Source organism: Parathielavia appendiculata, assembly GCF_033297405.1.
Source record: "Parathielavia appendiculata strain CBS 731.68 unplaced genomic scaffold N657scaffold_7, whole genome shotgun sequence".
Classification (NCBI taxonomy): Eukaryota; Fungi; Ascomycota; class Sordariomycetes; order Sordariales; family Chaetomiaceae; genus Parathielavia; species Parathielavia appendiculata.
The window spans coordinates 928,487-956,387 of NW_026944226.1; the positions used below are offsets into that span (position 1 = coordinate 928,487).

General features: G+C 57.1%; 11 protein-coding genes across 11 annotated transcripts; 4 read left to right on the forward strand and 7 right to left on the reverse strand.

Annotated features, from left to right (window-relative positions):
* Nucleotides 1-1,801: 1,801 nt before the first annotated feature.
* N657DRAFT_681412 (uncharacterized protein) lies at nucleotides 1,802-4,747 on the forward strand (the record flags this gene model as incomplete). The annotated part of the gene is made up of 7 exons (XM_062796382.1): nucleotides 1,802-2,223; nucleotides 3,052-3,161; nucleotides 3,281-3,679; nucleotides 3,774-3,877; nucleotides 3,957-4,024; nucleotides 4,106-4,573; nucleotides 4,618-4,747. 7 exons carry the CDS (start codon nucleotides 1,802-1,804, stop codon nucleotides 4,745-4,747), a joined length of 1,701 nt encoding a protein of 566 aa, XP_062647073.1.
* A 237-nt stretch (nucleotides 4,748-4,984) lies between these two features.
* N657DRAFT_456322 (uncharacterized protein) lies at nucleotides 4,985-5,756 on the reverse strand. The gene has a single exon (XM_062787470.1). The coding sequence runs from the start codon at nucleotides 5,656-5,658 to the stop codon at nucleotides 5,152-5,154; it is 507 nt and encodes a 168-aa protein (XP_062647074.1). The 5' UTR covers nucleotides 5,659-5,756; the 3' UTR covers nucleotides 4,985-5,151.
* On the reverse strand, nucleotides 5,665-6,102 carry N657DRAFT_681413 (uncharacterized protein; the record flags this gene model as incomplete). The annotated part of the gene is made up of 1 exon (XM_062796383.1): nucleotides 5,665-6,102. The coding sequence occupies one exon, from the start codon at nucleotides 6,100-6,102 to the stop codon at nucleotides 5,665-5,667; it is 438 nt and encodes a 145-aa protein (XP_062647075.1).
* A 412-nt stretch (nucleotides 6,103-6,514) lies between these two features.
* N657DRAFT_672293 (uncharacterized protein) lies at nucleotides 6,515-7,397 on the reverse strand (the record flags this gene model as incomplete). The annotated part of the gene is made up of 3 exons (XM_062795631.1): nucleotides 6,515-7,010; nucleotides 7,051-7,078; nucleotides 7,110-7,397. The coding sequence occupies 3 exons, from the start codon at nucleotides 7,395-7,397 to the stop codon at nucleotides 6,610-6,612; spliced, it is 717 nt and encodes a 238-aa protein (XP_062647076.1). The 3' UTR covers nucleotides 6,515-6,609.
* Nucleotides 7,398-7,784: 387 nt separating this feature from the next.
* N657DRAFT_646062 (uncharacterized protein) lies at nucleotides 7,785-11,034 on the reverse strand. The gene has a single exon (XM_062793057.1). It carries the CDS (start codon nucleotides 10,863-10,865, stop codon nucleotides 7,962-7,964), a length of 2,904 nt encoding a protein of 967 aa, XP_062647077.1. The 5' UTR covers nucleotides 10,866-11,034; the 3' UTR covers nucleotides 7,785-7,961.
* Nucleotides 11,035-11,337: 303 nt separating this feature from the next.
* Nucleotides 11,338-15,000, reverse strand: N657DRAFT_690924 (actin patch protein 1; the record flags this gene model as incomplete). The annotated part of the gene is made up of 2 exons (XM_062797071.1): nucleotides 11,338-14,397; nucleotides 14,974-15,000. The coding sequence occupies 2 exons, from the start codon at nucleotides 14,998-15,000 to the stop codon at nucleotides 11,644-11,646; spliced, it is 2,781 nt and encodes a 926-aa protein (XP_062647078.1). The 3' UTR covers nucleotides 11,338-11,643.
* N657DRAFT_597766 (DEAD-domain-containing protein) lies at nucleotides 14,970-17,782 on the forward strand. The gene is made up of 2 exons (XM_062790032.1): nucleotides 14,970-16,771; nucleotides 16,823-17,782. The coding sequence occupies exons 1-2, from the start codon at nucleotides 15,062-15,064 to the stop codon at nucleotides 17,543-17,545; spliced, it is 2,433 nt and encodes an 810-aa protein (XP_062647079.1). The 5' UTR covers nucleotides 14,970-15,061; the 3' UTR covers nucleotides 17,546-17,782.
* Nucleotides 17,783-18,056: 274 nt separating this feature from the next.
* On the forward strand, nucleotides 18,057-18,949 carry N657DRAFT_690926 (uncharacterized protein). Its single transcript, XM_062797072.1, has 2 exons — nucleotides 18,057-18,149; nucleotides 18,198-18,949. The coding sequence occupies exons 1-2, from the start codon at nucleotides 18,067-18,069 to the stop codon at nucleotides 18,625-18,627; spliced, it is 513 nt and encodes a 170-aa protein (XP_062647080.1). The 5' UTR covers nucleotides 18,057-18,066; the 3' UTR covers nucleotides 18,628-18,949.
* A 6-nt stretch (nucleotides 18,950-18,955) lies between these two features.
* N657DRAFT_620066 (uncharacterized protein) lies at nucleotides 18,956-21,644 on the reverse strand. The gene is made up of 2 exons (XM_062790581.1): nucleotides 21,189-21,644; nucleotides 18,956-21,038 (listed from the first exon to the last, which is right to left on the reverse strand). Exons 1-2 carry the CDS (start codon nucleotides 21,436-21,438, stop codon nucleotides 19,369-19,371), a joined length of 1,920 nt encoding a protein of 639 aa, XP_062647081.1. The 5' UTR covers nucleotides 21,439-21,644; the 3' UTR covers nucleotides 18,956-19,368.
* Nucleotides 21,645-23,743: 2,099 nt separating this feature from the next.
* N657DRAFT_656574 (uncharacterized protein) lies at nucleotides 23,744-24,734 on the forward strand (the record flags this gene model as incomplete). The annotated part of the gene is made up of 2 exons (XM_062794715.1): nucleotides 23,744-24,508; nucleotides 24,591-24,734. The coding sequence occupies 2 exons, from the start codon at nucleotides 23,744-23,746 to the stop codon at nucleotides 24,732-24,734; spliced, it is 909 nt and encodes a 302-aa protein (XP_062647082.1).
* Nucleotides 24,735-25,308: 574 nt separating this feature from the next.
* On the reverse strand, nucleotides 25,309-27,832 carry N657DRAFT_574395 (uncharacterized protein; the record flags this gene model as incomplete). The annotated part of the gene is made up of 2 exons (XM_062789027.1): nucleotides 25,309-27,057; nucleotides 27,740-27,832. 2 exons carry the CDS (start codon nucleotides 27,830-27,832, stop codon nucleotides 25,309-25,311), a joined length of 1,842 nt encoding a protein of 613 aa, XP_062647083.1.
* Between the last annotated feature and the right edge of the window lie 69 nt (nucleotides 27,833-27,901).

A 27,901-nucleotide genomic window follows, 5' to 3' on the forward strand; every position in this document is an offset into this window, starting at 1 on the left:
GAGGATGGGGGCGTTTGTTCCAGCTTCTAGATACGTGGCGCTCGTACATCAGGATTCGCACTGGCGGCAAGCGAAGGCCAGTCTTATAGCCGTACATATTCGACACTGATTCAATGCGATGGGCAACGACTCCAACACCGCGCTGATGATGTCGGTTTCGCAGCTCCGACTGCAACCTACCCGGGTTAGTGCCATCACAGTGGTGTGTCTGACGTTGATCTACGGTCCGTCCCCCTTCTCAGCTTTGTTTGTTGTTTACTGACCTGTCCATCCTTCTCTCTCAGCGCCTTTGTTTGGATAACCAGTGGCTCGCGACAACCCCCCACTGTCCAGTCTCTCTTCCTTTGAGCAGAGGCCTTTACGAAGCTCCATGGAAGGATCTGCTATCTTCAAATGGTATTGAAACCCTTGTTGATGTGGAGTGGATAGACATACGCGCGGTGCTCTGTGCCCGGGACCATATCTTTTGCTCCTCCGACCTCCTCTTCTGCCATCAGCATCAGTCCGCTAGACAACATCTCAAAAGGTCTCAGGGTCGGCCATCCTCGAAGGTGATCTGCTCTCGGACCAGAGAACTGTCGGCGTCAACCTTTTCGAAAGCATCATGGCTAAGACTGAAACAAACCGCCTCGCCGAAACCGACATTCTCACCTATTTTGAGACTCACCACCGCCGTTCCCGCGACTACGGCAAGAGACAAGGGGAAAGAGAGCAGCTAAAGACCTCCAATGGCCCCCGTCCAGTCAACTTTCCCACGTGGATTCCTGGGAACTCAGGTATCGACAATTCCAACAGAAACCTAGACCCTGCGACCTCACCCGTCCTCCCACGCCCAGCCCTCCTCGCTCTGGCCGCACTCCTCCCCTTTCACTCCACCACCACCACCACCATCCCTTTCTCCCCCTTCTTCTCCTCCTTATTTTTCTCCTCTTCTTGTTCTTCTCCATCCCTCACCTCATCTCCTCCATTCCCTCACTCCCCACCCTGTTTTGGCTCAAGGGCTGCTGAGGACAGACCTGGCAGTGCTACCTCTGCATGCCACGATACTCCCGTCCTTCTCCGCCTCCCCGAAGTCTGGCTCGCTGCGCAGAGACTCATCATCGGTACGTCCCTGCCAAGTCAGCTTCGTCGACGCTATCGCCGTCGCCGCCGGTTCTTTCGTGGAACCAGCGGCGGTGGTGATGGTTCGTTGTGGGCGTCGGTACCGATGCTATGTCCTGCGCATGGGGAGCTGGATGCGGAAATAGTGGGGTTCTGGATTGCGCTGGTGAGGAAGGAGGTCACTGTCAGTGTGATGTTGTGAGGGTCGGGATGAGGTTGTTAAGTCGAGAGCGGAGGGGTGCGGATGCTGGGAGGGTGGGCGAGGTGGTTGAAGTCCTTGATGGTGCGGCGGGGCTCGTCTTGGATTGGGGAGAGTTGGAGAGGCGGATTGCTGGAGCAGGAGGTCATGGGTGTAGGAAGGTTGAGAGAGTGGGGAGTGGGTGTGCGGCTTTGTTTTGGCTGTTGTGAGCGGGAGGACGGAGGCTCTCGTTGCGCTGAGGGCGAATATGAAGGCCAGGGAGAAAGGAAGGGAGCCGAGGTTGGTGAGGTTGGTGGAGGCTTGGATGGAGATGGCTGGGAGGGAAGGAGGGAAGAAGGGAGAGAAATGATGGAAGAAAGTGGCGTGTTGGCGGCGGAGGTTAGAGAGGTGAGGAGGTGGATCCCTGAGAGGAAAGTGCGGGAAAGGAGGGGAAGGGTTGGAGGCGAGGTGGAACACGACACGAGAAGTAAGTGCCATGCTGGACAGCCCACGAAGACGAGCATGGTCGAGGGCATGCCGCAGTTGAGGCTGCATGCTCGTCAACCCCAACGTCATGGACAGGATAATCTCGACCACCCTGCGTACATGTATGGCATGGACGGGGCGGCGGACTTTGATCATGAAGGGCCTGCCGGAGGGCAGAGCACCTGGCGCTCAGCCGTCTCCTCGCCAAACGCAAACAACAATGTCAACTCCGACGTCCAGATCATCCCGCCCCGCAGCCACTGGCCTTACACCGATCACCCCAATGCCCCAAGCAACCCCGGCTTCGGCTCTCGTTCACAGCAACAAGGCCAGCGCGAGACGGTACACGTCTTCCTTGACCGGTCTTCGCGGCAATCAGGCGGCAGCGACGCCCAGGCGAACCAGCACTCGACAGCCACTGACTGGGAGGATATCTACACGGGTGGTCAGGGATGGTTGTAGGGTAGCAGCTGCAAGCAAAAATCCCACGTGGTAACCACGTCCTCGCCCTGGCTCTTGATTGCCGGGGTTTCCCGCCCAAATCCAAGTTTCTTTTCCTTTCTTCCCTTTTCTGATGATCATGGAAGAGGGTTCATAACGCCATGACAGTTCTGTGGTCACTCCCAATCACCGACTACCCTACCTTCTTAGCGTTACACAGGCGTAAAACTCAGTTTGCAGCCGCATCACCAGTCCATACGACCAAACCTACCCGAGCCACCCTACCCTCTCCGATTACTGCCAGATGCCTCGGTCCAATTGGTGCCCGGGGCATATAACGGAGCGAGTGGTCAGAAATACTCAGCTGTTAAGGGTCACTGCCAGCCTCGACATCACCCAACCAGCAATGGGATTTACTAGGCGTGCATCCGCTGTGACCCTACAAGTGATGCTCTGCTACCTTATTGCAGGCCGAGCATGAGCAATTATGTTCCCAGTATTTGAATAAGGGTCCAGGTTGCCCAAAGCCTCCGCGCGTTCGGTCCATCAACATGAATCCGAGCCAACGCCAATTCTTCCCTTCTTTCCTCAGCGGGTTTTGTGCGACCACCCTGTGGTCCCACCAAGACATAGCAGCTTACGCATCTCCCTCGGAACCCTGAAATCGGATGTGCAGACACTGGCGAAAGCAACCCTAGCACAAGCAAGCCGGACTCGACTGCCGGTATGGAGCCCGCTTCGACGAGCGGAGAACAAAAGACAGGATATTTTCGGGTGAATAAACTGCAGGTAACGATGGAGTCAGAGCTCGACGGTGAGTTTTGTCTCGCTGACCCATTCTGCAGCTGGGACAAAAGGACCCGGAGGTATCGCTACGTCAAGACAGCCAAACCCAAGACCGAAGGCAAATTCTCTCGCTATGTCGTCGCCGTGTCTCGTTTCATCAACACCAAGGGTGTCTTCTGCGGACAGTATCAAGTTGACATTCGAAGCTGCTATTCGGCGGCATTCTTTGAGAAATATACCGTGACACCGACGAGGTATCATTTGGTACCAACATATCACTTGTCGAAGAGGAGGTGAAGCTCCTTTACCATGCCCGGCCAGCCCTCTCCGCACGGCTTCGAGAAGAAGAGACTTTGGAAGCGAAGAATACAACCCTGATCTTTGAGCTAAAGGCCGTGATTGGATACACCAACGAACACTTCGGCCACGTCGTTACTGATCCAGATGCCGTGCCTGTCAACTACATCACATTCGAGCATCTATGGACTTTGCTCCCTCCTAACACGTTGGCTTACATCAAAGACAAGCTAAACCAGGCCAAGAAATACCGGGTGAAGAGCTCCGTGTATCGGAAATACATGGATGGGACCGAGGAGTTCCCACTCTCCGTCCACTACTTGGACTCGGATGACCACCAAACAGACTATCTTGGGCGTCAACCACTGAAGATCAAGTCATTTCAGGGATGTATGCTCATTCAACAACTCCTTGCATATCCCCTGCAAATGCACTTTTTGTGTACGAGAGTCTCCGCGACGAGCTCATCCTTCGCGGCGAGAAGCTGCTCCAATTGCGAGGCCGCCGCCGTCAGGAGTACAAGGGCATGCTCTGCAGGAACGCAAGCCCCAGTTCCGCGGGGCTGAAGAGATGACGGCCATCTTCAACGTATGTACCACTATTGTGACGACAATGTTATAGTGGTCCTTGTAGTACCTACCTTAGGTATTCGCTCACAAACTACTAGTCCCACGGCCGTGTGGTGCTCAATCGCACGTCTTTCGAAGCGCTCGATCCCAACAGCTCACTCGCGCCGTACAGCGTCACGCCCATTGCCATCGACGACATCACAGACGAGCACAAGACATGATTGAATTGGGTTCTTTACGGCTTCAGCCTCGGGAATAAGAAACGGGGTGCCTTTGCCGCATCGAAAATAGGGGAGATCAAGTGGAGTGATACTATAATCGACTCCCTTGTCCTCAACCCTGGACGCAAAGCCTCCATCCGCGCCCTGATCCTCAAGCACGGTCTGAAGGAGTCAGCTACCGAAGCCTTCGACAACTTCGTCAGCGGGAAGGGCAGAGGTTTAATGGGGGGGCTCTCCGGGCCGCCGGGCGTTGGCATAACTCTCACAGCCGAAGCCGTCGCCGGAATTGCCCGCCGACCGATCTACATGATCAGCTCCGGCAAGCTGGGTGGCAGCCCGGTGTCCGTACAGACGAACCTCGCCAGAGTATCTGAACTCAGCGAGGCATGGAACGCCGTCGTTCATTTGGACGAGGCCGATGCCTTGTTGCACCAGCGGACTAGTGACAACCTCTCCAGGAACGCCATCACGTCCATCTTCCTCCGGCACCTGGAGTACTATAAGATAATACTGCTGCGACGACGAACCGACTCACTAGTCTCGACGACTCGTTCCAGAGCCGTATCCGCTTCACGTTCGAGGACCAACAGCTCGACGAGTCCGCGGAGGAGGATCTCTTCAAACAGCACCGGCCAAGTCCCATCGTCGCCGTCTCTTCCCCTTTTTGACGTGGACTTCCATAGTTGTTGTCCCTGTCATTGTCCTGGTTCTCGCCATTATTTTCTGCATGGTCAGTGACACCGCGCGCAAGCGGCTTTCCATCCCTTGATACAATCGGACGGAAAATAGGCGTGATAATGTTCAGCCAGCTCAAGAAGACTGGAGACCAGAACTTGGTGGGTGGTTCCGCCAGATCCTCTCTTTCATTTTCCGGGTTCCTCTGTGGTAGGGTGCCACGTCTACTGCTAGGGCTTGCAGTACCGTTCTTCTAACCACTCCAGCTCCAGCTCGAAAACCCCTCCCTGCGAAGGCCGGGCCGAAAGTGCGGCACGTCGAAGAAGAGGCACTCGTAAAACAAGTCTGAGGGAATTCCCACGTCCAGAATTCCGTACTTGGTCCTTTTGCCCACCCGCTACAGGATGCTGTTGACGACCCGTGAAGCATCCCCGGGGTTGGTCATTTGTCGTCCAATGTACGCCCCGATGAGGCCGGTGAAGAGGTCGAGAACGAAGGGGCGGTTATATTCTGGCATTTTTGGTAATGGGCCTGAGAATGGCGAAGCTCTCGCGCTTACAGTCATGTTGTTGTCATTGTCGAGCCAAGATACCAGCCCCCCATCTTTCTGACCATCACCCACGGTGATCGAAATAGTCTGTGCGGGGAACAACCTCCCGTCATCATCGCCAAGTTCCTGCCCACAGTAGCTGATGTTCAGGGAGGTTGAGGTTCCTCTTCGTGGGCAAAGGCTGTTGTTCCTGGTAACAAAATTCCTCTTCATCGCCTTTACCTCTACCTCCAGGGCTTGAGCTCTCTTCTTCGGCAGGTAAGACCGAGTCCTTCGTAGCATCCTGCGCAGCCACGGTGGTAGAAGCAACCGTGTCTTTGACATCTTTTCCTCCCAGTCTAAGTCCCGCTCCATTGCCCCTCATTCCAGCATTAGCGCCTCCAGTCGGATCTTGAAACTCGACTGCGTCAGCGGAAGCGTGAATTCCTTGGGCGGATGGTCCGGATGTTCGGCAAAAATGCTCTCGCGCCACCCGACTTGTGTGTCGCATTCATACAGCACCTCATCGTCGGTAAAAGCTAGAATATTCTTTGACAGCAGATGCTCCTGGTATGTCCATGCCCGGGTATTCCACTTTGTGCTGTCCAGGAGCTGATAGCTCGACCCCGGGTAGATGCCCAGCCATTGGCCTCGGACTTGTTCTTGCAAAAGAGCCTCTCCGGCCAGTGAAGTATGTCGGGCTCGCTGTGATCGGGACCCAAGAAGCCCCCTCCACGAATCTCTCCCCGAGGCGCACACGATCGTCAGGTATGCGCTCTGGTAGATCAGTCGCATGAGCTCGTCCAGCGGACTCGGCATGTCCGGGTCTGCCTGCGGGTGGACGAAATCTTAGTCTAGGCAGACGGCATCGACCCAGAGGTAGGGAATATCGAGCTCCTGGCACACAAAGATGGAGTTGCTGATGGTGTGGAGGGTGTAGTCCCGATTTTGTTCGTCCAGACCGCCAGGGGATTTGGGTCGGGCTGATATACCGTTCACAGATGAGTATTTGAGCTGTGGAACTACCGCGGACCGCCCCCAGACGTAGCTTAGGGCAGCAAATTTTAGTTCCGAGTCCGAAACGGAGACGAGCCTGCGTTCCTTGATATCGATCATCTAGATGAGCTTCCCGGCCGTGAGAAGTGGCTCCCGTTGACAATGGTTACCATGCTTATGGCACAGCCGAAGCCACTGGGAGAGAAGACTCATCTCGGCAGTCTCCCCAAACCATCCCGTCTGCCATGAAGTTCCAGACACCGAGGTCAGTCAGCAAATCGCCCAGCTCAGCCCGCCGCTCGCGGAGCCCACGGTCATATATATACCCTTTCATCCACTCTCAAACCCCCCTCTTTCGGAGCGAATATCGGAATGCAGCATGAGTGGCATCCCGGACAAGGTGGCCGGTCTCAGGGCCAGGGCGTGAATCCACCTAGTAATGTCCAGGCCCATGAGCGATACTCGGATCCTGAGGAGGAGCTTTCCGGCCTGCATAAGGTGGCTGATCAGGACCATGGTGTTTGATCTCGGGCTGCCCATTGTGAGGGATTCTGCCCTGACATAGCTGAGGATGACCTCCTCTTCAGCCTGGTCTCGGTGGATTCGTAGACGCGGGTCGAAGGGGACGTCATGGAAAATGTCGACAGGGGTGTCATCGCGACTAGTGGTACCGATCGACTCATCATCTTCATGGTCGGAACTGAGGGCATAGGAACCGCTGCTGTCATCGCCTATATTGCCAATTGGCAGTCGACTTATCATTAGAGGAACTGTCGTAATCAAACTGGCGTCGTCGGGGCTGTCGTCGTCATCGTTATTCCCGAGCTGACTGACTGGTCGTCGTCGAGATCGGCCTCGCCATCACTACTATCGGCGCTTATCAACTCATCGTGGCTGTCGGAGTCCCCGAAACCACCACCGTCAGGACCGTTGCCATTGGAAGAATAACTGGTGTTGCCACCACTACTGCTGCTGCCGATTAACTCATCGTCGTCGCTGTCAACATCCTCGTCATCTCCAAAGCTGCCGCTATGATAAATCGTTGTCTCTGTGCTAAGCTTGGCCACGATGGCATGACAGACGAGGCGGCAGAGGGGACAGTCTTGCCGAAGGAGCATGCTCTCCAAACAGCGGCGCGACTCAGGAAATCTGAACGAGGTGCCGCTGCCGCCGAGTACAATTACTCGCATTCCGTTCAGGTAAAACTCGGTATTCAGCTCGGCGCAACGGAAGCAGGGTGTATTGCCATTCATGGTGTGCTCCGGCTCCGCCTTCGAATCCACGGACGACGGCTCCATGGAGTCCAATTTCATAACCTAGGGCTGCAATAGAAACCTTGGAGATGAGCAGTCAAAAGACGCTTTGAGTGAAGCGGATGAATTTTGCTGAGGATCTTTTGATGCCGATGTGGTAAAAGCTTCTTGGTGACTCCGAAAGTTCCCAGGCACTTCGACGCTTGGGGGATAAGGGGCGATGGTTGGTCGCACCTGCCGTCTTTTTGGGCATATGGAGTTGGCAAGTCATTTGGGGTGGTATTCTCCGGACGCCAGTTGTCTACACTTGGTGTAAGCCTAGCTATATCATCGGTCCATACGATTGTCTCTCTAACGTAAGCTCTTGGGTTGCCGTTTTTCAACCTCCGTCAATGAAGCGCTTGGTTGGCTCCCGCCGTTTCACGGCGTTCACTCCTCCTTCTCATCGACCTTCTCCGCCTCGTCCAACAACTCCCTCAGCGCGGGCAAGAACATCTTGGCCTGCTTAAACTCGCCCAGCTTGACCCTCATCCCATCAAACGCAAACAGCACCTCCACATCCCTTTTACTTTCCGCCTCCTCCTCCGCCTTCACCGCCTCCTCGCTCACGACAGGCAACTTAGGATACCGCTGCGAGAAGTGCGTCAGCAAGATCCGCCGCGCGCGCATCTGCCTGCCTATGTCGAGTGCCTCGGACAGCGTCGAGTGCTTCTTGGCGAGCGCGTCGCCGCTCAGGTCGTCGTCGAAGGTGCACTCGTGGATGAGCAGGTGCGCTCCCCTTCCGAGTTCGGCAAACGCCGGCGACGGCCGGCAGTCGCCTGAATACGCGATCTTGAGGCCCGTGTCGGGAAAGGTAAAGACGGCGGCCGTGGCCTCGAAGCAGTGGTCGACGTAGCAGGCCTCGACGCGCGGGAGGTAAGGGGTGTGTTCAGCGTAGCTGTGGTTGTCGTAGTAGGTCGGGTTGGAGACAGTGCCCGGCACCGGTCGGTTATTGGCGGTGCTAGGCCGGAGATTGATCGGGACGAGGCGCTCCGGGCTCAGTTCTTGCACCTGGTGGAATTCGCGGACAAAGCCTTGGTACTTAGGCGTGGCGATGATGGCGAGCCGGCACCCGTCGTCGGTCGGGACGACCTCGCGCCAGCGAGCGATGATGCTGATGGTGCCTAGGTGGTGGTCGGCATGGGCGTGACTGATGTAGATGGCACGGAGATCCCGAATGATGTTGTCGGCACCCTGATAGCCGAAGCAGCGCCGGAGTTGGCCGAGCGTGTTCTCACCACAATCGAGGAGGTAATTGCCCCAGCCCGGAACCCGGAGCAAAGTGGCCGACACGTTACGGTACTTGGACGGCATGGCCGAGCCGGTGCCCAGCGGGATGATTTCTGCCTCGGGACACGGCAAATCTCGTTGTGACTGCTCAACCTCGGCGAGGAATGCACGTTCAGAAATGGACTTGCGCGCCAGCTCTGCCAGGTGTAAGACTTGCGGCATGAGAGTGATCAACTCCTTGATGGGTTTCGTCGTGTCCATGACCGGGACGAGAGCATCGGTAAGGAACGTTGGTTTGGGAGCAAGCTGAAACTTCAGACCTGCACGACCGATCTCGGTGACAGGCTCTAAGTCCTGGCCAAGACTGGACAGCTCCTTGGTGTCATATATGGGTAGGGGAAACCTGTGCTCGTCGATGCGGTTCATCTTGATGATCTGCGAAGCGGGGGACTCGAGCGCTAGGAGGTTGGGGCACACGGCCTTGCCGAGAACTATGTGCTTGACGGACGGACGGGCTTTTATGAAGTTGCGCAGCTCGGGGTCCTCCAACGTGATGTGGTTGGAGAGGATCCAGTACATGTTATCGACGCCCTGCATGATTCCGGGGTCCGACCACTCTTGCCGTTTGAGCAACTCAGGGATCAGGTCTGCTGAGGGGAGGTCGACAACGGCAAAGCCATGGCCCTCAATTGGAGTCCCTATGACCATATCCGGGGTGACGACGGCCCCGTCCTTTCCGGGCACGCTCTCTCCAGCCGTCAACTTTTTGAAATCCGTCCTGGCGACGCCGAGCCTGTTGGCCTCGTCGACATTGAACTTGCCTCGCCGCGGTTGGCACTTGACAATGTAGCACATGGATTGCTTGGACGGCCGGGTACGGGGCAGCTGCTCGATCTTGGCTGCCGGCCAGGGCAGCCGCACGAGCACTTTGGTGTCAGGAGCCTCGGCGGGTCCCGGGCCGGCGTAGGGCTCAATGTGGCCTTTGTCATTTCTGACGAAGACCTTGGCAGGGAGCTCCACGTCTGCGAGCCTCATCTCACGCAGCGTATCGAGCTTCCACTGGGAGTTGAACATGTCCTTGACGACCGCCTCCCGAATGCTCTGGTCGGCCTCCTCGGAAGTCAGACTTTCCTCGGCGGTAGGCTCGGACTCCGAGGACGGGCTCAACTTCCGCTTCTTAGGCGAACGGGGCTCGGAGGCCGGTGCTGTTGGGGGTTCGTTGGACAGTGGTATGGACCAAACCCTGATATTCTCATCCTCGTAATCCGGTTCGCTCTTCTTGTCGACACCAGCGCGGGTATCCTGCCGCACTTCCCGGGGATAGACAGGAAGAGCCTTTCTGAGGATGAACCGGCGGGCCGTGGCCAGCAGGTGCACCAAATTCTTTCCGCCGTGTATGTTCAGATGCGCCACAACGGATTTCGTGTCCTTCCTGCCCTTGTTGCGTAGCTTCTCGTTGAGCTGCTGGATATCGGCAATCGAGGCGGCTTTGAGGTCGGCTATCGTGAGGATCATGCCGAGCAGGCCGCCGGTGGCATCCCAGTCGACGGAGCCCGTAAGGAAGATGTCGTGGATTTTGGCGAGCGAGATCTTGCGCTGCACCATGGTGCGCTGCGTGCCTTCGGCCATGCGGCCAAAGAGGTAGCGGCGGTTGTCGAAGTGCAGCATCAGGCACCCCCCCGGCGTGTCGGCCGTGGGGGTGTTCACGATCTGGACGTAGCACAGCATGCCGCTGGACGGGCGCAGGCGGGTGATGGGTGGTTGAGGATCGTCGGGGGCGCCGGTTGGGATGAGGATGAAACGCGGAGTGCCTGTCCGTTTGTTGTCGAAGCCGTTCCGGACGTAGTAGACCGTGGTCTCGGGGAACAGCGACTTGGGAATCACCGGCAGGATCTCTCGCGGGATGTTGACGAGTGGCGACGGTCTATTTCTGGCCTGGAGTTGGGCGACGGAGCGGAAGTAGCGAGCGAAGGGTGCGCAGACTCTCCAGAGGGGTGACGATAACCGCCGATGCCAATGCAGCACTTTGGACGAGACGCGGACGACCTTTGGTGCTGCATACATTTATGAGCGATCCAGCGCCTCTCTACGCCCCTTGTATGCCTTATCTCTTGACTCCTTTACGCCCTCGTCATTCTCGGTCCTGTCGAGTGGGAGAAGCCTGGATCGATTCACCGTTGACTCGATCTCCGACGGGCTACATGGAGGCTGTCCTTGCCGGGAGAAAAGCGCATTTGAGGCGCGCCGGTCCTTTTTCTCTGCCATGCCGGGTCTTCTTCTCGGTAAGACTCAATGTGGCAAGCGGTGAAAGCTGCGGGTTAGGGTAGTAGCATCATTCCGAGGAGAGGTATTATATTCCGTGCTCCGTGCAAGTACAAAGAAAGTTAAAGGAGAGGAAGGGTGGAGGATGAAAGGTGAGATTGTAAACGAAGGATGAAGAAAGAGAAAGAATAAAGATAAAAGAGCAAGAGAAGCAAAAAAGAAAGCGAGTGAGAGGAGAAAGGGGAGATGGGAATACCTAGGCAAACCTAAACACCTTCCTTTTTTTTTTCTATTAGTTATTTGAGTCACGGGATGGAAAACAATCTAAGTTAGGGTCGAATTCCATACACCGGAGGTCATTTAACCTGGTATGTATCCGTGTCCCCAACTGGCATATACATAAGTCGCGTTGTTGCCCCATAGGTCTATATCCCTCTATGATGAAGCCGCTTCCTGCTTCGTAAGGTATTCTTCCGTCAAATCCTCCTCATCGCTCTACCTGAAACACAAAACCCATCCCGACCCTCCCAAGCATACCCAGTTAACCTTTCTCTTTACCCCTTGACCGTAGTCTAGCCCCTTAGTCCCTTACCCCCATACCCGTCTCCCTCATCGCCTCCCTCACAATCCCCTCTGCCTCGGTAACCACATCATCCCCTCTCCGCCAAGTATACAGCTTGACCCCCTGGGCATCCAGTATCTCGTGCGCTCTCGCCAGCCGCCGCAGCCACAAGTCCACCTTTTTGTTGGCAATGGCCACCGGAGCCGTCGCCGGCCCGTTCGGCGGTGTCGCCGTCTCGGTGATGTTGCTGCTGCCAGGATACGCGCCAGCTACAGCAGGGAGGGGATCTATCCCAGCAAAGTCTGAGAAGGAGGTATTATTCGCGGCGCTGCGCTGCTGCTGCTGCTGTTGAGACTGTGTGGTAGGGGCTGTACCACGGCGACGGGGAGGCGGGGGCGGAGGAGGCGTTGGTTTGGAGGTGTTGGGTGGTGGTGTGCCCGCAGATGTCTGTGGTCGGGGTAAACCTGGGCCACTCTCAGGCCCCGAAGGATGGCTTCTCTGAGTGTTAGTGCTCGTATCTGATAGGTTGCTACGCAAGGCAGCGGGTTTGGCCGGGCGCGGCGGTGGTGGTTTTCGGGGGAGGCTATCGGAACCTGGCGTGCAGGGTTTTCCGCTATAGGGGGTGCTCTCGGGCCCAGAGGGGTTCCTGCGCTCAGTAGGTGAGCTCACATGCTCAGGCTCATCAAGGTCTATCAGGAGCCCCATGGCTGGTCCTGGACTTAGGGTCGGGCCTGTTGTTGACCGGGGAGGAAGCTGTGGCCGCTTCTCGGACTCATCGTCGACCTGTATGTTTTCGAGCCTACCCTGAATGCTGCCTTGCCTGCTGCGCTGAGCGGAGTCGATGGTGAACGAGGAGTCGAAGAAGCCTGTTTGGTCAGGAGTAGTGACATCCCGTATAAAAACAGCCAGGATGCGGCCTGGGTTCGCTTGGACAAGCTCCGTATAAACCTCCAGATCTGCCTCGCCGCTGTCGCCCACGAGCAAGAACTTCCGTTCCGGAAAATCTCTGATAATTCTCTCTAGTGTGCCCTTCTTTCTCTCCGCAACTGGCTCGAAAATACCCTGCAGCATGCCGCTGTACTGCTTCAGGTGGATCGATCCCGGAGGCAATCCGGCGGTGTGGAAGAAGGTGGCCAGCACAGGAAACAGCTGCCACGGGCTGTTGGAGACGTAGTGCACCATGACACCCAAATCCTGCATTCGGTGGTACCATTCTCTGACCCCCTCGATGGTCAAGTCTGCCAGGTCCCGCACAAAGGTATTCCTGAAGATCTCGCGAGTACCCATCCCGATGTTGGAATGTTTTACCGTGTCATCGACATCGCTGATCAGGCTGACGCCCCTCGACTCAATGACCTGGACAGGTTTGATCGTCGAGATGTCGTTTGCCAAGACCCTTACATTCGTCGGCACGAAATCGAGGGCGACCCGGGCGCTGAAGTGTCCCGAGTCGTCAGTTGATACCGTATGGCTCCGGGACTGCTCGTCATTGTAGAAGAAGATGCTAATAGGGACCTGCACCAATGGCGTCGTCATGAATGGGCCCAGACGCGCCATCAAGTTTGCGTTCGCAAGCGCGAGTTCTGCCTCCGTCATGTCCGCCTGGGACATGGAGGACGTCCTGGCCGACAACGTCGGCGACGGAGGCGGCGAAACACGGTCGTGGTTTTTCCCCTTGGAGCCGCTGGGGGATTCGCTATACGCTCCTCTGATTGCCATCTCCTTCTCCTCCTGCCCTCGCCGCTCAATCTTCCGTGCCTCTTGCGCTATCCTTTGCTGTTCCTTCATCTCTTCAGACAGTTCATTCGAGTTCGCCGCAGGGTCCGAATGCGCGACCGGCGCCGGGATTCCGCTGAGCCTTCTTGCAAGGCCGACCAATATCCGGTTTCGCCGTGTCATCGGTCCCTTGTTGGGCATGTATATCCACCCCCTCACATCGACATCCACCACGGCCTTCTCATCCTCCAACCTGGCCCATTCCTGCTTCCAGTACTCCTCCTCCGTCATGCCCATCTGCGCCGCGTTGGCCGCCTGGAACGATGTCCCCGGCGGAACTCCGCCCTGCGAGCCGCCGAACTCTCGCACATGCCTCTTGGCATACGTGGGGAACAGCACCATCTGCTCCTCGCCTTTCGTGACGATCGACACCTGCGGAAACGCCCCAGGGATCGACACCTGCGGGCCCGACATGTCCACCCCGCGCATCCTCGTATTACTGTACTGCTCCTTCAGCTCGCTGGCAGCGGCCACCCCGGCTCGGTACACGCTCCCGGCCACGGCGGCCAACCTCTGCCGCCTGGACCCTCGATCCGGAGGAGGAGGCGCCGCTCTAGGCCCCGTCCCGTATGCTCCATATCCAAACCCAGACGCGCCGCCATAATGACTCTGCATCTTCCCCCTACTAGCCCCGTGCGCCACTGCGCCCGCAGCAGCAGCAGAAGCAACAGCAGAAGCACGGCCTTCGACTCCTTTCCTAAGCTTGTCGTGCTCATGCCCCGCCCCACCACCGCGACCTGCAGCGGCCGACCCGGTCCCCGTCCCCTGTATATCCTGCGTCCCTCCCGGAACACTACCAGCACCAGTACCCTCACTCCCCAGCAATTGCCTCCTCACCAGGTCCACGATCCTCCCCTTGTCTTTCTTTCTCTCCCTCCCCAGGCGCTGCCGCTCGGCAATGAACCGGTAGATGCGGCTCTGCAGGCCGTGCTTGTAGCGCGGGAGGGTGTCAAGGTGGAAGCGGAGCAGGCGCTCGCGGTAGCGAGCTCGGACGGCCTGCGGAACGAGGTAGCGGAGGAGGAGCGAGGTGGTGCGGTAGTGCGGGAGCGGGTGCGTGTAAGGGCGGAGTAAGGGGCTTCGTGGAGAGCGCGGGGCGCGGCGGACGTGGGTGGATGGTGGTGGTGGTTTGAAGGGAGCGGGAGCCAGGGTTGTTTAATTCGTTGGGGTGGTGGTTGATTTGAGCGAGATTAATTGAGTTGAGGGGATGGACGTATGATGCCTTGCGATTGTGGGTTATAAAGGTAAGGTTGATTGAGGGAAGTCTGCAAATCGTGATCTGCAGTCGCTGGGGGTCGACGAGAAAAGAACCGGCGCAGATAATTCAGACTCAATGATTGGAGACGGCGGACTCGAGGGCGCAGGGAGCTGGCCCTGACTATTGTTGGATGGAATGGATGCAGCCGGTCCGGGTGGCTGCCTTAGTTGCGGTCGCCCATAGACCTTACGTCAGTGACGCAGCCCGTTGCTGTGGAGGCTTCTGAAGTCTGGACTCGGCGAGTGTGTCACCGCCCGGCAGAAAAAGCTCCCAGCGACGAATTCCATCCAAAAATTTCGGCCGCTGGTTGAACGAACACCCGGCCGCAGGCAGGGCCCCGCCATCACAACCAAACGTCCCCTTCAACATACAGCAGTGAACCACCACTGCGACCCAAAAACCAAGATGGCGCCCTCCCAAAAACGAAAGAATCTCGACGACGACTTCATCTTTACCATCTCAGACAATGACGAGCCTGAAATTCTTGAGGAAGAAGTGGTCGACGCTGCTCTGTCCTCTGGTTCGCGGCCGTTCAAAAAGGCCAAGACCGCTTCCGCCGAGAAAAAGAATAAGAAACAGAACAGAAAAAGAAGACAGCAAGCCGCCGTAGGCGACCAAGACGACAATGGAACGGCAGCACCAGAAGAAGAGGCTTCCGGCCTGTGGGGCACCAATGACGCTGACGACGGTGCGATGGACTCCGAATTTGAGTTTGCGCTGGGCGGGGCCGACGCCGTGTTTGACGTGGGCGAGTTCGAGGGGTGGGGGTTTGAGGGTGCAAAGAAGGGCATGAATGGTGCCGGGGAGGCAGCAAAGAAGGGGGTGGATCTGGATGAGATTATTCGGCGGAGGAGGGAGAAGAAGGATGGGAAAGGGGCCTCTTCTGGGAAACAAGAACAGGAAGACGGTAGAGAGGAAGATAGGCAGGATCAGGACGACATGGATGCGGAACTGGATTTGGATGAGGAGGTGCTGGCTGAGGATGCGTTCGGAATGGGGGTTGGGTCGGATGTGGACGAAGAGGAGGCGGAGGAGGGCGACGAGGACGAGGACGGGGATGCTGGGGAGGGAGAGGTACAAAAGGATGAAGACGGCGAGGAGGCTGCATCGGACGACGACTCAGTTACTACGCCCCTGCAACATCCCGAAGATGAAGGCGACTTCGAGGACGACGATGAAGAGGATGCCGAGGAAGAGGCCAAGCGGAAGGAGTTCTTTGCTGCGCCTGAAGAGACGGAAAAATCGGGCAAGAAGGGCGAATTGTCCTCCTTCCAGGCCATGTCTCTGTCGCGGCCTATCTTGAGAGGTCTTACTTCGGTCGGCTTCACAAAACCAACCCCAATTCAGGCCAAGACAATTCCTATTGCACTGATGGGCAAGGACGTCGTGGGTGGTGCGGTTACTGGTTCAGGCAAGACGGCTGCTTTCGTGGTGCCCATCCTGGAGCGACTGCTGTACAGGCCCAAGAAAGTGCCCACGACAAGAGTCGTCATCCTGACACCGACCCGCGAATTGGCCATTCAGTGTCACTCGGTCGCTACGAAGCTAGCAAGCCACACAGACATCAAGTTCTGTCTTGCTGTCGGCGGTCTGAGCCTGAAGGTCCAGGAGGCAGAGCTGCGGCTGCGGCCGGATGTGGTGATCGCCACACCTGGTCGTTTCATTGACCACATACGGAACTCGGCCAGCTTTGCCGTTGAGACGGTTGAGATTCTCGTACTCGATGAAGCCGACAGGATGCTCGAGGACGGCTTCGCGGACGAGCTGAACGAGATCTTGACAACCCTGCCCAAGTCGCGGCAGACGATGCTCTTCTCGGCCACCATGACATCGTCCGTCGACAAGTTGGTTCGCGTCGGCATGAACAAGCCCGCCCGGATCATGGTGGACTCGCAGAAGAAGATAGTCGGCACGCTGACACAAGAGTTTGTACGACTGCGGCCGGGGCGCGAGGAGAAGCGCATGGGCTATTTGGTGCACATCTGCAAAACGCTTTATACGGAGCGCGTCATCATCTTCTTCAGGCAGAAGAAGATTGCTCACCGAACCCGCATTATCTTTGGTTTGCTAGGGCTTTCATGCGCAGAACTGCACGGCAGCATGAACCAGGCTCAGGTACGAGTCTCCCAGCCCCTCTCTTCTGACCTCGGTACTAATGATCCATAGCGTATTGCCAGTGTTGAGGACTTCAGGGATGGCAAGGTGAGCTTCCTGCTCGCCACGGATCTAGCTTCTCGTGGTTTGGATATCAAGGGCGTCGACACCGTCATCAACTACGAGGCCCCGCAGACACTCGAGATCTACGTTCACCGTGTGGGCCGTACTGCTCGTGCCGGCCGCAGCGGTGTCGCCATCACCCTTGCAGCAGAGCCCGACCGTAAGGTCGTCAAGGCAGCCGTCAAGACCGGCAAGGCACAAGGCGCCAAGATCATCAGCCGAGTAATCGACCCCGCGGACGCGGACAAGTGGCAGGCGCAGGTGGACGGGATGGACGAGGAGATTGAAGAGGTACTCCGCGAGGAGAAGGAGGAGAAGCAGCTCGCGCAGGTCGAGATGCAGGTGCAGAAGGGCGAGAACCTGATCAAGTACGAGGAAGAGATCAAGTCACGGCCGAAGCGGACGTGGTTCGCGACCGATATGGATAAGAAGGCGGCAAAGGAGGCCGGCCGGGCCGAGCTCAACGGCCTTCGGGAGGCCATGAAGAAGAAAGGAGAGGGCAAGCTGAGCAACAAGGACAAGAAGAGGCTTGACTCTAAGGCGGAGAGGGGCGCTGGGCTGTCGTGGAAGAAGGGCCGGGCCGAGAGGGATGGCAAAGGGGCGGTGCTGAACGTGAAAAAGGTGAAGAAGGCCAAGCTGAAGAGGCCGGCGGGGAGGAAGGGGAGGAAGTGAAATATAACGATACTTGCCGATGTTTACTAATTGTCGATAGGCCAAGTCCAATCTACCTGATATCAACGCCTGTGCATCTCCTTGGAGTAGCTAAATCATAAGCCTCCAACAGCTCCCAGGCGGCCCCCTTGAGATCATTTTGCCCGCCAAAAGGACGAAATGAAACCAATGCCCAGAGTGTTCTCCTTTGACAGCATGTATTTCAGCGTATCAAAGGGTAACTTGGTGTGGATGACGATGGCCACTCGGTGTGGTATTGCGTAGCACCGCGCTCAGTGCTGAGCAGATGCGTCGTGGCTGGCTTGGAGGCTTGAACTTAGGCGAATGAGTAAAAGAGAAGAGCTGCTTTCCAGGACCTGTTCGCCTGAATCGGGCACCCGTAAGGACTGGCTGCAGGTGAAGGTGCAGCCCAGGCTGATTGGAGAGTGCCTTGGGTATCGATGGTCTCAGGCTCTCAGGTGGAACTATCTCTGCTCTCACACAAAATGGATCATTCAACTTGCTTCCCTTAGGTCTATGGTATGTGCCAGTTGCAGAACAGCTCAAGAACCATGTCCGCCGAACTGCTTCTTGGCTTTATCGGCGCTGCAGATGCTTGTATCAAGTAAGTCGCCCGGTCGATCCTGAGGAATACAACGCTCATGTCTAAAAGACTTGCAAACGAGGCTCTGTCCACGTATAGAGCGTATAGACATGCCGAGGAGGACCTGGAAACAGAAAGTTATCATCCTGGAGACAGTCTGGGTGAAGCTGGAGACACAAATTCACGCCCTCCGTCGCCTCTCGGACGGGGGAAAAGGTTGAACTCCTACGAACTGGCCCAATGCCATTTGACGCTGCTCCAGAGGCTCCAGGACGTCCTGTCGCAGGCCATCTTGCAGTTGGAGATGGCAGCATCGTCCGTCAAGTCGGACGACAAGGTCCTGAATATGTTCATGACCGGGAGAGTCAAAAGTACGCGCTCACGAAGGACACGCTCGACTCGTTGGTGGCCGAGCTGGAGGCATGGCAGGGCCGGTTTGATCTCACATGGTATACTCAATCCTCATCAGCGGCAGCGTGCTGTACCCGGCACTCGATGATTTCCGCAAGGACCGAAAGGCCAGTACGAATGCCATACCTTACCCCCTCGATAACATGTTTGCCCTTCGTGGTGCCATCGACGCAGAAAACGCCAGCACGCGGCACCCTACTGGCCTAGCCACCCTTGATGCCAGTCGGCTTGCCAGCATAAAGGAAACGACCACCATGCGCTTCGCTCAAACTGGGTTGAGAGAGCTGCTGATCATGGAACCTGTGGATATCTCAGCCGGTATCATCTCGCAGAGTAAGAAGAGGAAGGTGGCGCATGCTTTACGGGGACAACGGGGTCAGTCCGGAGGAGAGAATGGCCAAGCCGGCCTGGTATGCGTGGGTTTACTCCTAATAAGCCGTATCTTAGCTGAGCTTAGTCCAGGGATATGCTCTCGTAAGTTGAGAGTGAATCTCTTCCTGTATGGATCTTCTTTGATGAGCACCATGTAGAGTAAGACACTCTCCATGTCTCCAAATAACTATATTTACCCTGTGCTCCGCTGAGCATCCGCATCGCCTCCCAATATCCAATGCCGTCGGGTAGCGTCGAGTAAGGTACAGAACTCCCAACGCCTTCCCAATGGTATAATGCTCCACTTCTTGCTCGAATATATCCCAAGATCAAGCGCCAGTTCGCCAAGTTCTCCACCCCCTGCAATCCTGAATCTCCCACTGCATATTTAGGAAAGCATATAGAAAGTGCCCCTGACCCTCCTATCGTAGCCGATTAGCCCATGCTATCACTAGTGTCACCTCCCCTGACCCGCCAACCCCTCCCCCAGGTCATATTCTTCGACCCGTCTCTCTTTAGCCGCCGATGCCTCCCCCTCGGCACCAGCAGCAGCAGCCCGAATCCTAGCCTTCTCAGCCTTCATCCACTTCATATCCTCATCATCCAACAAAACCTTCTGCTCATCAATATCCCTCCCGCCGCGCCCTACTAGCATCCCCCCCCCACCACCACCACCACGACGTCCAGCAACCCCCAATCCCGACCCGCCAGACCCCCCAGAAATCACCTGCGCCTGCGCCTTCGCCGCGGCCGCCGCGCGTTGTTCATATGGCCTGAAAGGCAACTGCGGCCCCCGCTGTGGCGCGGCGCCCGGCAACTCATACTCGACCACGTCCGAGGTATAGTGATAGAACCCGTCCTTAGTCGGCGGCAGTTCGGCCTCGGCCTGCGGTTCGGCGAGCTTGCGCACCGCGCCCTTTTCCATGGCCTCAAAGTCCTCTGACGACGCGTAGGGCGGCAGGGGCCCCATGTTGGAGACGCCTAGGAGCGGGGAGTCGGCTTCCCAGGAGAACTGGCGCTCGTGTTGGTGTGGGTGTGGGTGTGGGTGTTGTTGTAATTCTTGGAAACGGCGGTTGACCATGGATTCGTCTGGGGGTACGGTGGGTGACACGACCAGCGGGGTCGGGGTGACCTTGTTGGGGCCGTAGGACACGACGATGGGGATTGCGGGCTGGCGCGGCGGGGAGGGAGCGGGGTTGGAGGAGGGGGTGAGGTTGTAGCTGGTGTAGTCTGCGAACATCGGGACATTGTCGGGTAGCGGTTCAAGGGTGTTGGGGGATATGGGGGTGATGACGGAGGGGGCGTCTAGGCGGGGGAGAGCGCGGGGTTTGACGATCGGGGTGGCTGGGTTGGGGCCGTACGAGACAATCGTCGGGGTGGTGGCGTTGAGTTGGGACTTGAGCCGCGCGGTTTCGAGCTCCTCTCGTTCAATGCTCCGCTCCTGTGTCCAGAAGGCGCCGCTGTGGGAGTGGGCGGGCGACTGGACCGCGGTGGGTGAGTGCGAGTGTAATGAATGCGAATGCGTGGTCGAGTGTAGTGAGCGCACGTCTTCGTAACCCATCGACCCGGGGAAGCCGTCGAACACGGGCTGTACTGGGCAAAGCGGCTCGTCCGACTGCCCCGACGTGTCCGAGGCTGCGCCAACCCGCTTCTTCTCTGGCCCTTTCCTTCCCCCGCGGCGGCCATGGTTGAAGATGCAGCCAGACACCTCGTCATCTGGCCCATGCCGCCGACGCCTGAAATAGAGGAATGAGGCCATGGCGCCGATGGCAATGCAGATGAGCGCAATCCCGATGCCCAAAGCTGCTTTGGCTCCGACGCTGAAGCTGTCTCCGCCAGCCGCAGCCTCCCGAGAATCTACGGCGGCGGCTGAACGAGCTGTCAGAGGAGAAGCCGTCGAGGAGGATTCCAACTGATGCAGCGTCAAGGTTGGAGTAAGGGTGCTGTTGGGCGCGGCTACCCCGTCGTCTACGGCGCGCCGTTTCGGGGACAGGAAAAAGTGTTCGCTAACGCCCACGCAGTCCCTGGTCCGGGAAGTGAGCTCGAACCAGCAAGGGTCGTCTGAGAAGAAGTTCAAGTGGATGAGTGCGCTCCCCTTCCGCGGGCTGACATTGTTGGCGTCGAGCTCTGAAAGGGTAGGGCAAAAGGTTAGTTTGATCCGGACCACTCAGGCTGATGAGAAAGGGAGAGAAGAGGAGTGGCGGAGGCTCGAGACGGAAGGATGACTTCGCCTGCAACGGCAAAGCAAGAGGTGGAGAAAAAAGAATCAACACTAACTCTGCGTTGCTCGCTCAGACGTACCGCACCAGCACGACAGGGCTGGATGGGTGGTACAGGAATTGTATGTGATGTTGATGGTGTCGAGGTAGAAGAGGGTGAGGTGATGCGTCGAGCGCACAAGGTCTGCTCTAGGCCGGCAGTTTGCGCTCGCGATCCCGGCGGCCGTCAGCGAATTCGGGAGGATGGGCAAGGTTTGGCGGCGCCGGCTGTTCCGCAGAGTCGCAGTCGTCCGTTTCGCCGTCGCCATAGCGTGCGGCGGAGCTAGAAAGGCGGGATTCGTCTCACCGAGGCATGAATACGCTTCTGACCATGAGACAGGAGGTCAAGGAAGACTAAGTGAAACAGAGCACCAAGCGACACCAGAGAGTTGGGAGTCTGGGGACGATATTGTGGGCGCCAGATTGGCCTCGAAGATGTCCGGAATGGGTGGACCGACGAAAGTGGATGAACGAGAGAGCCTCGACCCTCTATGAGCGGTTGGCGAGCTGGGTTGGCCTCCTGCTCTTGGCAAAGCCAATATTTGTACATACCATTTGCAATATTTGTACCTATTAACTACCTTAGGCAGAAAATGGAGCTACACCAGCCTCACTTTTGATTTCGTAGCCAACACTATCATTTTACCCACATATCAAGGAAAAATAAAGCGTAATATAATTACCTACACTACGAGGCTGATTTCGTTGCTCAGAAAGTAGTTGCATATAAAGGTCAATTTTGGTCTCGTTATTGCTCTAATGAATGTGCCAAGCTGGGGCGAACACCCAGTTTCGAGTCCGCCGGCTCGGCCCCACTCCGGGGCCCAGCCCCACCACGGAAGCGGTGGCTCGACTGCAACCGACCTTCAAATGCAAATGCGTTCTCAAGCAAACTAGCAAGCTCCATGATGCAGGTAGTTACATTGCGCCTTATTGCCCCTTGATGCAAGGGCAAGGTGTTGGGATTGGTTTCGAATTCGTGGTGAGGTTAGTGTAGCTGGAGAGGGGCCCGCTTGCTGCTAATGGTGATTAAACTGTACATATATCCAGAGAGGCTATGTACAATATCCGCCTCCGTGCTCCCGGTGGGTGCTTGCGGGAATGAGGATGATGGGCTGAAGGGGCCAGGGGCATGGGATTGGACCGCCAGACGAGCAGCTGGACGTTCCGGACCCGCTACCGCATTAGCCGAGCAATGCCCACCCAGGAAGGTCGTCCAGCCCTCCGGATATGACCCAACCCATTCTTCAAGATAGCGCCTTGGATGCACTGCTGTGCCGCGACCATGCAGCGGTCTGCCCCGTGCGGTAACAGAGCGCAGCCATGTCAGCCCGTCTGGGGCGAATCTCACGATCGAAAGCTGTCGAAAGCGCCAAGCAAGCGGCCCTATGGCTCGCGGCTCTTTTTGGGGGTGGCGTGGTAGCTGTCATCATAATTGAGTATGGGTAGGTTCTCTCGGTTGGTGATGTCGTCGTGAGACACTGGAACAGTGGGCCACGGCTCGCTGCGCCGCAGTCGAGAGGTTCCCAGGGTAGCTTCCCGTCGTGCCGAAATTACCTCATCGATGCAAGCTAACAAATTCAATACCATTCCCTGTTTCCTCATCCCGTGAACGGCTTCCGTCTCGTGGTTCTAATACATGTCGTCGATGATTCCTCATGTTGTCTCGACCGACATCGCGGGTTGTGGATTGGCCTGCACGAACTTCGCGCTCCATAATTAGCGCGCTAAGCGACCGGGGCACATGGCGTCAATTGCCGGCTGGTGATTGGGCGCTCGGGCCGCACAGCGCCGAGCCCGTTTCGTGAATCTGGCAATGCCCTCATCAGCGGAGAGTTAGAAGAAATCCTTGGTTTTGGAGGACCTTCGATGGAGCGCTGCAAGATACACATCTCAAACATGCCGCGACTGACATACAGATATTTGAGTTGCGAGGCGGAACGGAACGGAACGGCGGCCCTGTCCAGCGTCACCTGGCAGGCTCGCACAGACAGTATTCTGAAGCCAAAGTCCACAGGAGGAAGATCTGCTGGGGCCAGCGACCACAAAAGTTCTTGAGTAAGACGCAAAACCAGGGCACCTGGGATTTGACTGGGAATCGACTCCTAACTTGTCATATAACCTTCACCATGACCTCGGCCCTGGGAGTCATTTTCTGATCTTGCAAATGAATGCCGAAAAGTGGAACCCGCGGGCTTCCGCGCAGGCACGGCTGGTATCGTCACGGTCAACGGATGGTCTGGAGTGGTGTTGATGTTGCGGGCGCATCAGGACCGAGTCACTGGACACCACCCGGGAGAGATGGACCTGACTCGTCATTTGGCTGCGGGCCGTTCCACATGTTCCCCCTAACCTTTTCCCGGGTCGGCTGCGAAGTGCGAACGCACCATCGGTGCCAGTTCCGCGATCCGTTATCCGACGGCAAGCGCAGATCCGACCGACTGCCCCTTCTCCACACTCACTGCCCCTTTATTAGGCCACTTGAATCTCCAAGTATTTATCCTCCGATCCCAATTGAGGTGGTTCTCAACATCAAGCGAAGAAGGTAGCAAAGATAGAACCCAGCAAGTCACAATGGCAGCCGAGAAGACAGCCGCCTGGGAAAAGCAGATCCAGCGCAACCCACACCCCGACTTCAAGCAAGTCGAGTCCTCGCGCCCGCCCTTCAACCCCTCCACAACCTTGACCTACACACAAACCCCGGACCCCAACTGGCAATTCGGCTCCGGCGCCAACTCCACCACCACCCCAGCAGACCAAGAAAAGAAGCACATCCCCATCGACCCCTACGCCCCGAACCGCCCGGCAGGCTTCAACTACAAGCTCCTCATCTCCGCCATCGTCCCGCGGCCCATCGCCTTCCTCTCCACGCGCTCCGCCGACGGCCTCACCACCAACCTCGCCCCCTTCAGCTACTTCCAAATGATCGGCCACGACCCGCCGCTCTTCACAATCGGCTTCGCATGCGCCCTCTCGGACGCAGACCGCGCCGCCAAGGACTCGCTGCGCAACCTCTCGGAGCGGCGCGAGTGCGTCATCAACATCATCTCGGAACACTTTATCGAGGCGGCAAACGCCACCAGTATCAACGCTCCCTACGGCGTCAGCGAGTGGGACCTGAGCGGGCTGACGCCCATCTACGACTGCGAGACGGTACCCGGGGTGGCGCGCGTAAAGGAGGCCGTGTTCGCAATCGAGGGCAAGGTGGAGAGCCTGCGTGAGTTTGAGAGTCGGGCTACGCCGGGGAAAATGTCGGCTACACTGGCTGTGATTGAGGGGACACGGTTTTGGGCGAGGGAGGACGCGGTCAATGAAGAGAGGAATCTTATTGATCCGAAGGTGAGTTCTGTTTTATCTTGCTGTATCCTGTGGTGTAAGGGAGGGCGGTGAAATGGAGTTGTCGGTTACTGACTTGGTGCAGGTGCTGAGGCCGATTAGCAGGTTGGGAGGGATCACGTACGGCAGGCTGACCGAGGGGCTGGAACTGCCGAGGCCGGATTTTGAGAAGAACTTGGGAGGCATGGAGGGCGCCAAAAAGTTGGAGAGCAAGCACGTGGCCAACTGATGTCCATTGTCGTCGAGGTGGATTGTTCGTTGTTCTCTGTTAGCTGTGCTATAGACGCTAGAGGAAACGGAATAGACAGCAGTGGCAACGTCCGACGGTTCATTGGAGATTCAAATCATCTTCCATGAGCGTAAGGGGAAGATGGAAGAGGAGTCAGGGGTTACTTTCTGCCCACCTTTGCAGACAAGGAGCCCGAGCGAGCTGTAGTGTTCTACTTGTGTTTATGTCTGTATGCTGGCCCTTTCATTCCTGCTAGCGATGCGCCAGTGCCCTTCAAATACGAACACCACATTCGTTCCGCCCAAAAGACGACTCCCTTGCGGGCTAAGAAGTTTCACCAAAAGGTATAGTGATACGCAAGACGCCTCTTCCCCAATTCGTAGTAGGTTTATACCCATTTCCCCTTCGCCATCCAGTTGATACTTAGTTATAACGTCCCATGTTTTCCACTCTCTCCCTCCACCCGCCTCCTACCCCTAACCAACTGCAATACTCAACCTGTAACCCAAGGCCTGCACCATAAAGACAGTTGAACCATCAGAAGAACCTCACAAACCAGCTATTACCACCAAAGCTAGAAAAAATATCCACTCCCCGGCCGACCAACGACATACTCCACGCCCAACTGCGCGTCCTTCTCATGCTCAACCAGCTCCTCGAGAATGACATCGGCCGCGCTAGGGCCGTCCGACATGCGGTCCTTTATGTGTATAATCACTACCGTGAGCCCTTTCAGAGCATCGCGCAATGGCAAGGGCGCAGGCGGCGATTTCTGCCGCTGCTCCTCCAGCGGCTCCTGCAGCGGCTGCTGTTGGAGGGGATGGGACGTGGGGATTGTTAACGGGGTGGTTGCCGTTGTTGTCGTGGGGCTGGGGTCGGAGAGCTGGTCGCCGTCTTGGCCGCAGGGTCCTGGTTGGGGGTAGGACGACGCGGATGACGTTGTGGTGCTCTTAAGAGGGTGTGTGGGTAGCGGGCGTGGTTTGGGGATATCTTGGCTGTGAAGGTCGGGATCTGAGACAGAGTTGGAGGCTGAGTTGACGCGCCGTTGGGGGAAAAAGCTTCGAGGGGAGATGGCGACTTCAGATCTCGGCTCCGCGGGCGTCCCCGGCTGAGGGGTAGTTTTCCGCTTGGCCCGCGGCTCATCGTCGCTAACTCGTTTGCGCTTTTTGTCGCTGCTGGTGCTGCGGTGATCCGGGACGGCCTCATCCCTCTCCTGCCGCACGGCAACTACTTCCTCGGCCAGCGCGGTCATCTCCTCGCGGATGAACCGCGGCGTTAGATGGCCAAACAGCTGATCCACGGCTCGCGAGTCGTCATAGCTGCACTCGATGAAGATGGCGACAAGGTGGCCCGCGGCGATCCTAGGTGCCGCCTCCTGCCAGACCTGCCGGGTGCGCGGCGTCAAGCTGACGCTGTCTGGCTCGACGTCGCCAAAGATGAGTACTTCGCGTCCCGTTGCCGCGTGCCGGATAAAGTATGCGGAGCTGTCATAGACACACACCGATTCGTCGACGGGGGGGGCAGCTGACAATGAGCTGCCCCGCCTGCCTGCTGGGGAAGCAGTCTGCAGGCGTTCGTGCTGCTGTAGGATGGCGCCAATGTTGGTCGGTAGGGAAGTGTGATGCGCAAGGTTACGCCCAGGAGAGGCTACGTTTGGGGAGGGCCCTACTCCCATGGACGAGGCATCGAAACTCCCGTGGCGGGTGCTGCTGCTGCCGCGATGGCTGTGCCTCTCGATGCAGTGCCCGTGACTAACGCTCAAGGCTTTGACACTCAGGCCCCCTGACACCTCAAGATAGCCCCTTCCTTGTCCCTCGCCAAGGGCGGGAGAGCCCCCTTCAACTAAGCGCATGTAAGTCAGCAGCCCTGCGCCGTTGTTTTCGTCGCTCAGGTTGGGCCATATGACATTGTTGAAGATGTGTGTCTTCAGGGCAGTGATTGTGCTGGGTAGCCCTGCCACTCTCTTTGGTCGAGTGCCCGGGAAGCCGGCCGTGTTGATGACGAAGCCGGCAATGTGATCGAGATGGGGATGCGTTATGAGATAGGTTTCTATCAGGTCCTGGAGTATGTGAGAGGCGTTTGCGGTAGCCGTGGCGTTTGGCACCTCAAGCCCGGCGAACGGGCCGGCCGTGAGGGTATGTGGAAGTTGGGCTCCACCGCTTTGCCCAAGATCAGCCGGTTGTGTTTGCTCCAAGATGGTCTTAATAGCGCTGAGATGTACGCCCGCGTCAACGGCGATAACCGAGCCCTTAGACCATTCCGACGCAACGGACCGCACAAGGAATGCAGTTACATTATTCTCTAACGGTCCTCCGCTTGAACCCTGGAGAAGTGTTAGTCATGTTCTGGCCGGATTGTATCGCTGGAGCTTGATTTGATGCGTCGTAAGATACGTAGACAAATATCGTTTGCTTCAATATATCAGTCCGATGGCCATTAACTCGGCTAGCCTGGACCACGCAAGGTCATACGGACAATGACGACAGCCAATATGCTTGTAACCAGACCAGAGCGTCTCTGAAGTCTGAAATTGAACGATATGCATCTGAGAGGTCAAAGAAGAATGAAGGGCGCCGATCGTAGCCTTGCGATTGCTTCAGCTTGCCCTTGTGCGTGATTAAGAAAGGCCTTTGTTTAAAGAAGCCCCAGTGTTGAAAGCCAAACAAGAGCTTTAGATTCCCAAGAATAGCCATCTGAAAGGAACCTGAAGGCATTGGTTGACGGTGACTTCCATTTGACAGTGGCTTCGGGTACAGTAACAGTCACTGTATTGTAATGTACGGATACCTTCCGCCAGGTCCCCACCTGCCGCCGTCGACGGCGTCAGCGGGTAACGGCCACTCGCCCCGATATGGGTGCCGATCTTTCAGGGATGTGAGAATGATCTGGGCCACCCCCAAGGCTCTCAGGAAGAAACGGCAAGTGAGAGCCAAATGCCTGAATAATGCAGGAGGTTGCAGAAGGGCACAATGCAGACTCGGCCAAGGGAAGAAACGGGTACTCACGAGGACGATGACCTGCAGCGCAGGCGCATCCGTTGCTGCAGGTGCAGTAGCCGTCGCATCACCAATTGCCGCTCCAAAAACTCCTCCACCCATCGCTGCTCACTGCAGCCTTTCACCGGCGCTGGCGATGTGGCCGATATACTCGAATATTCGTGGGCAGTC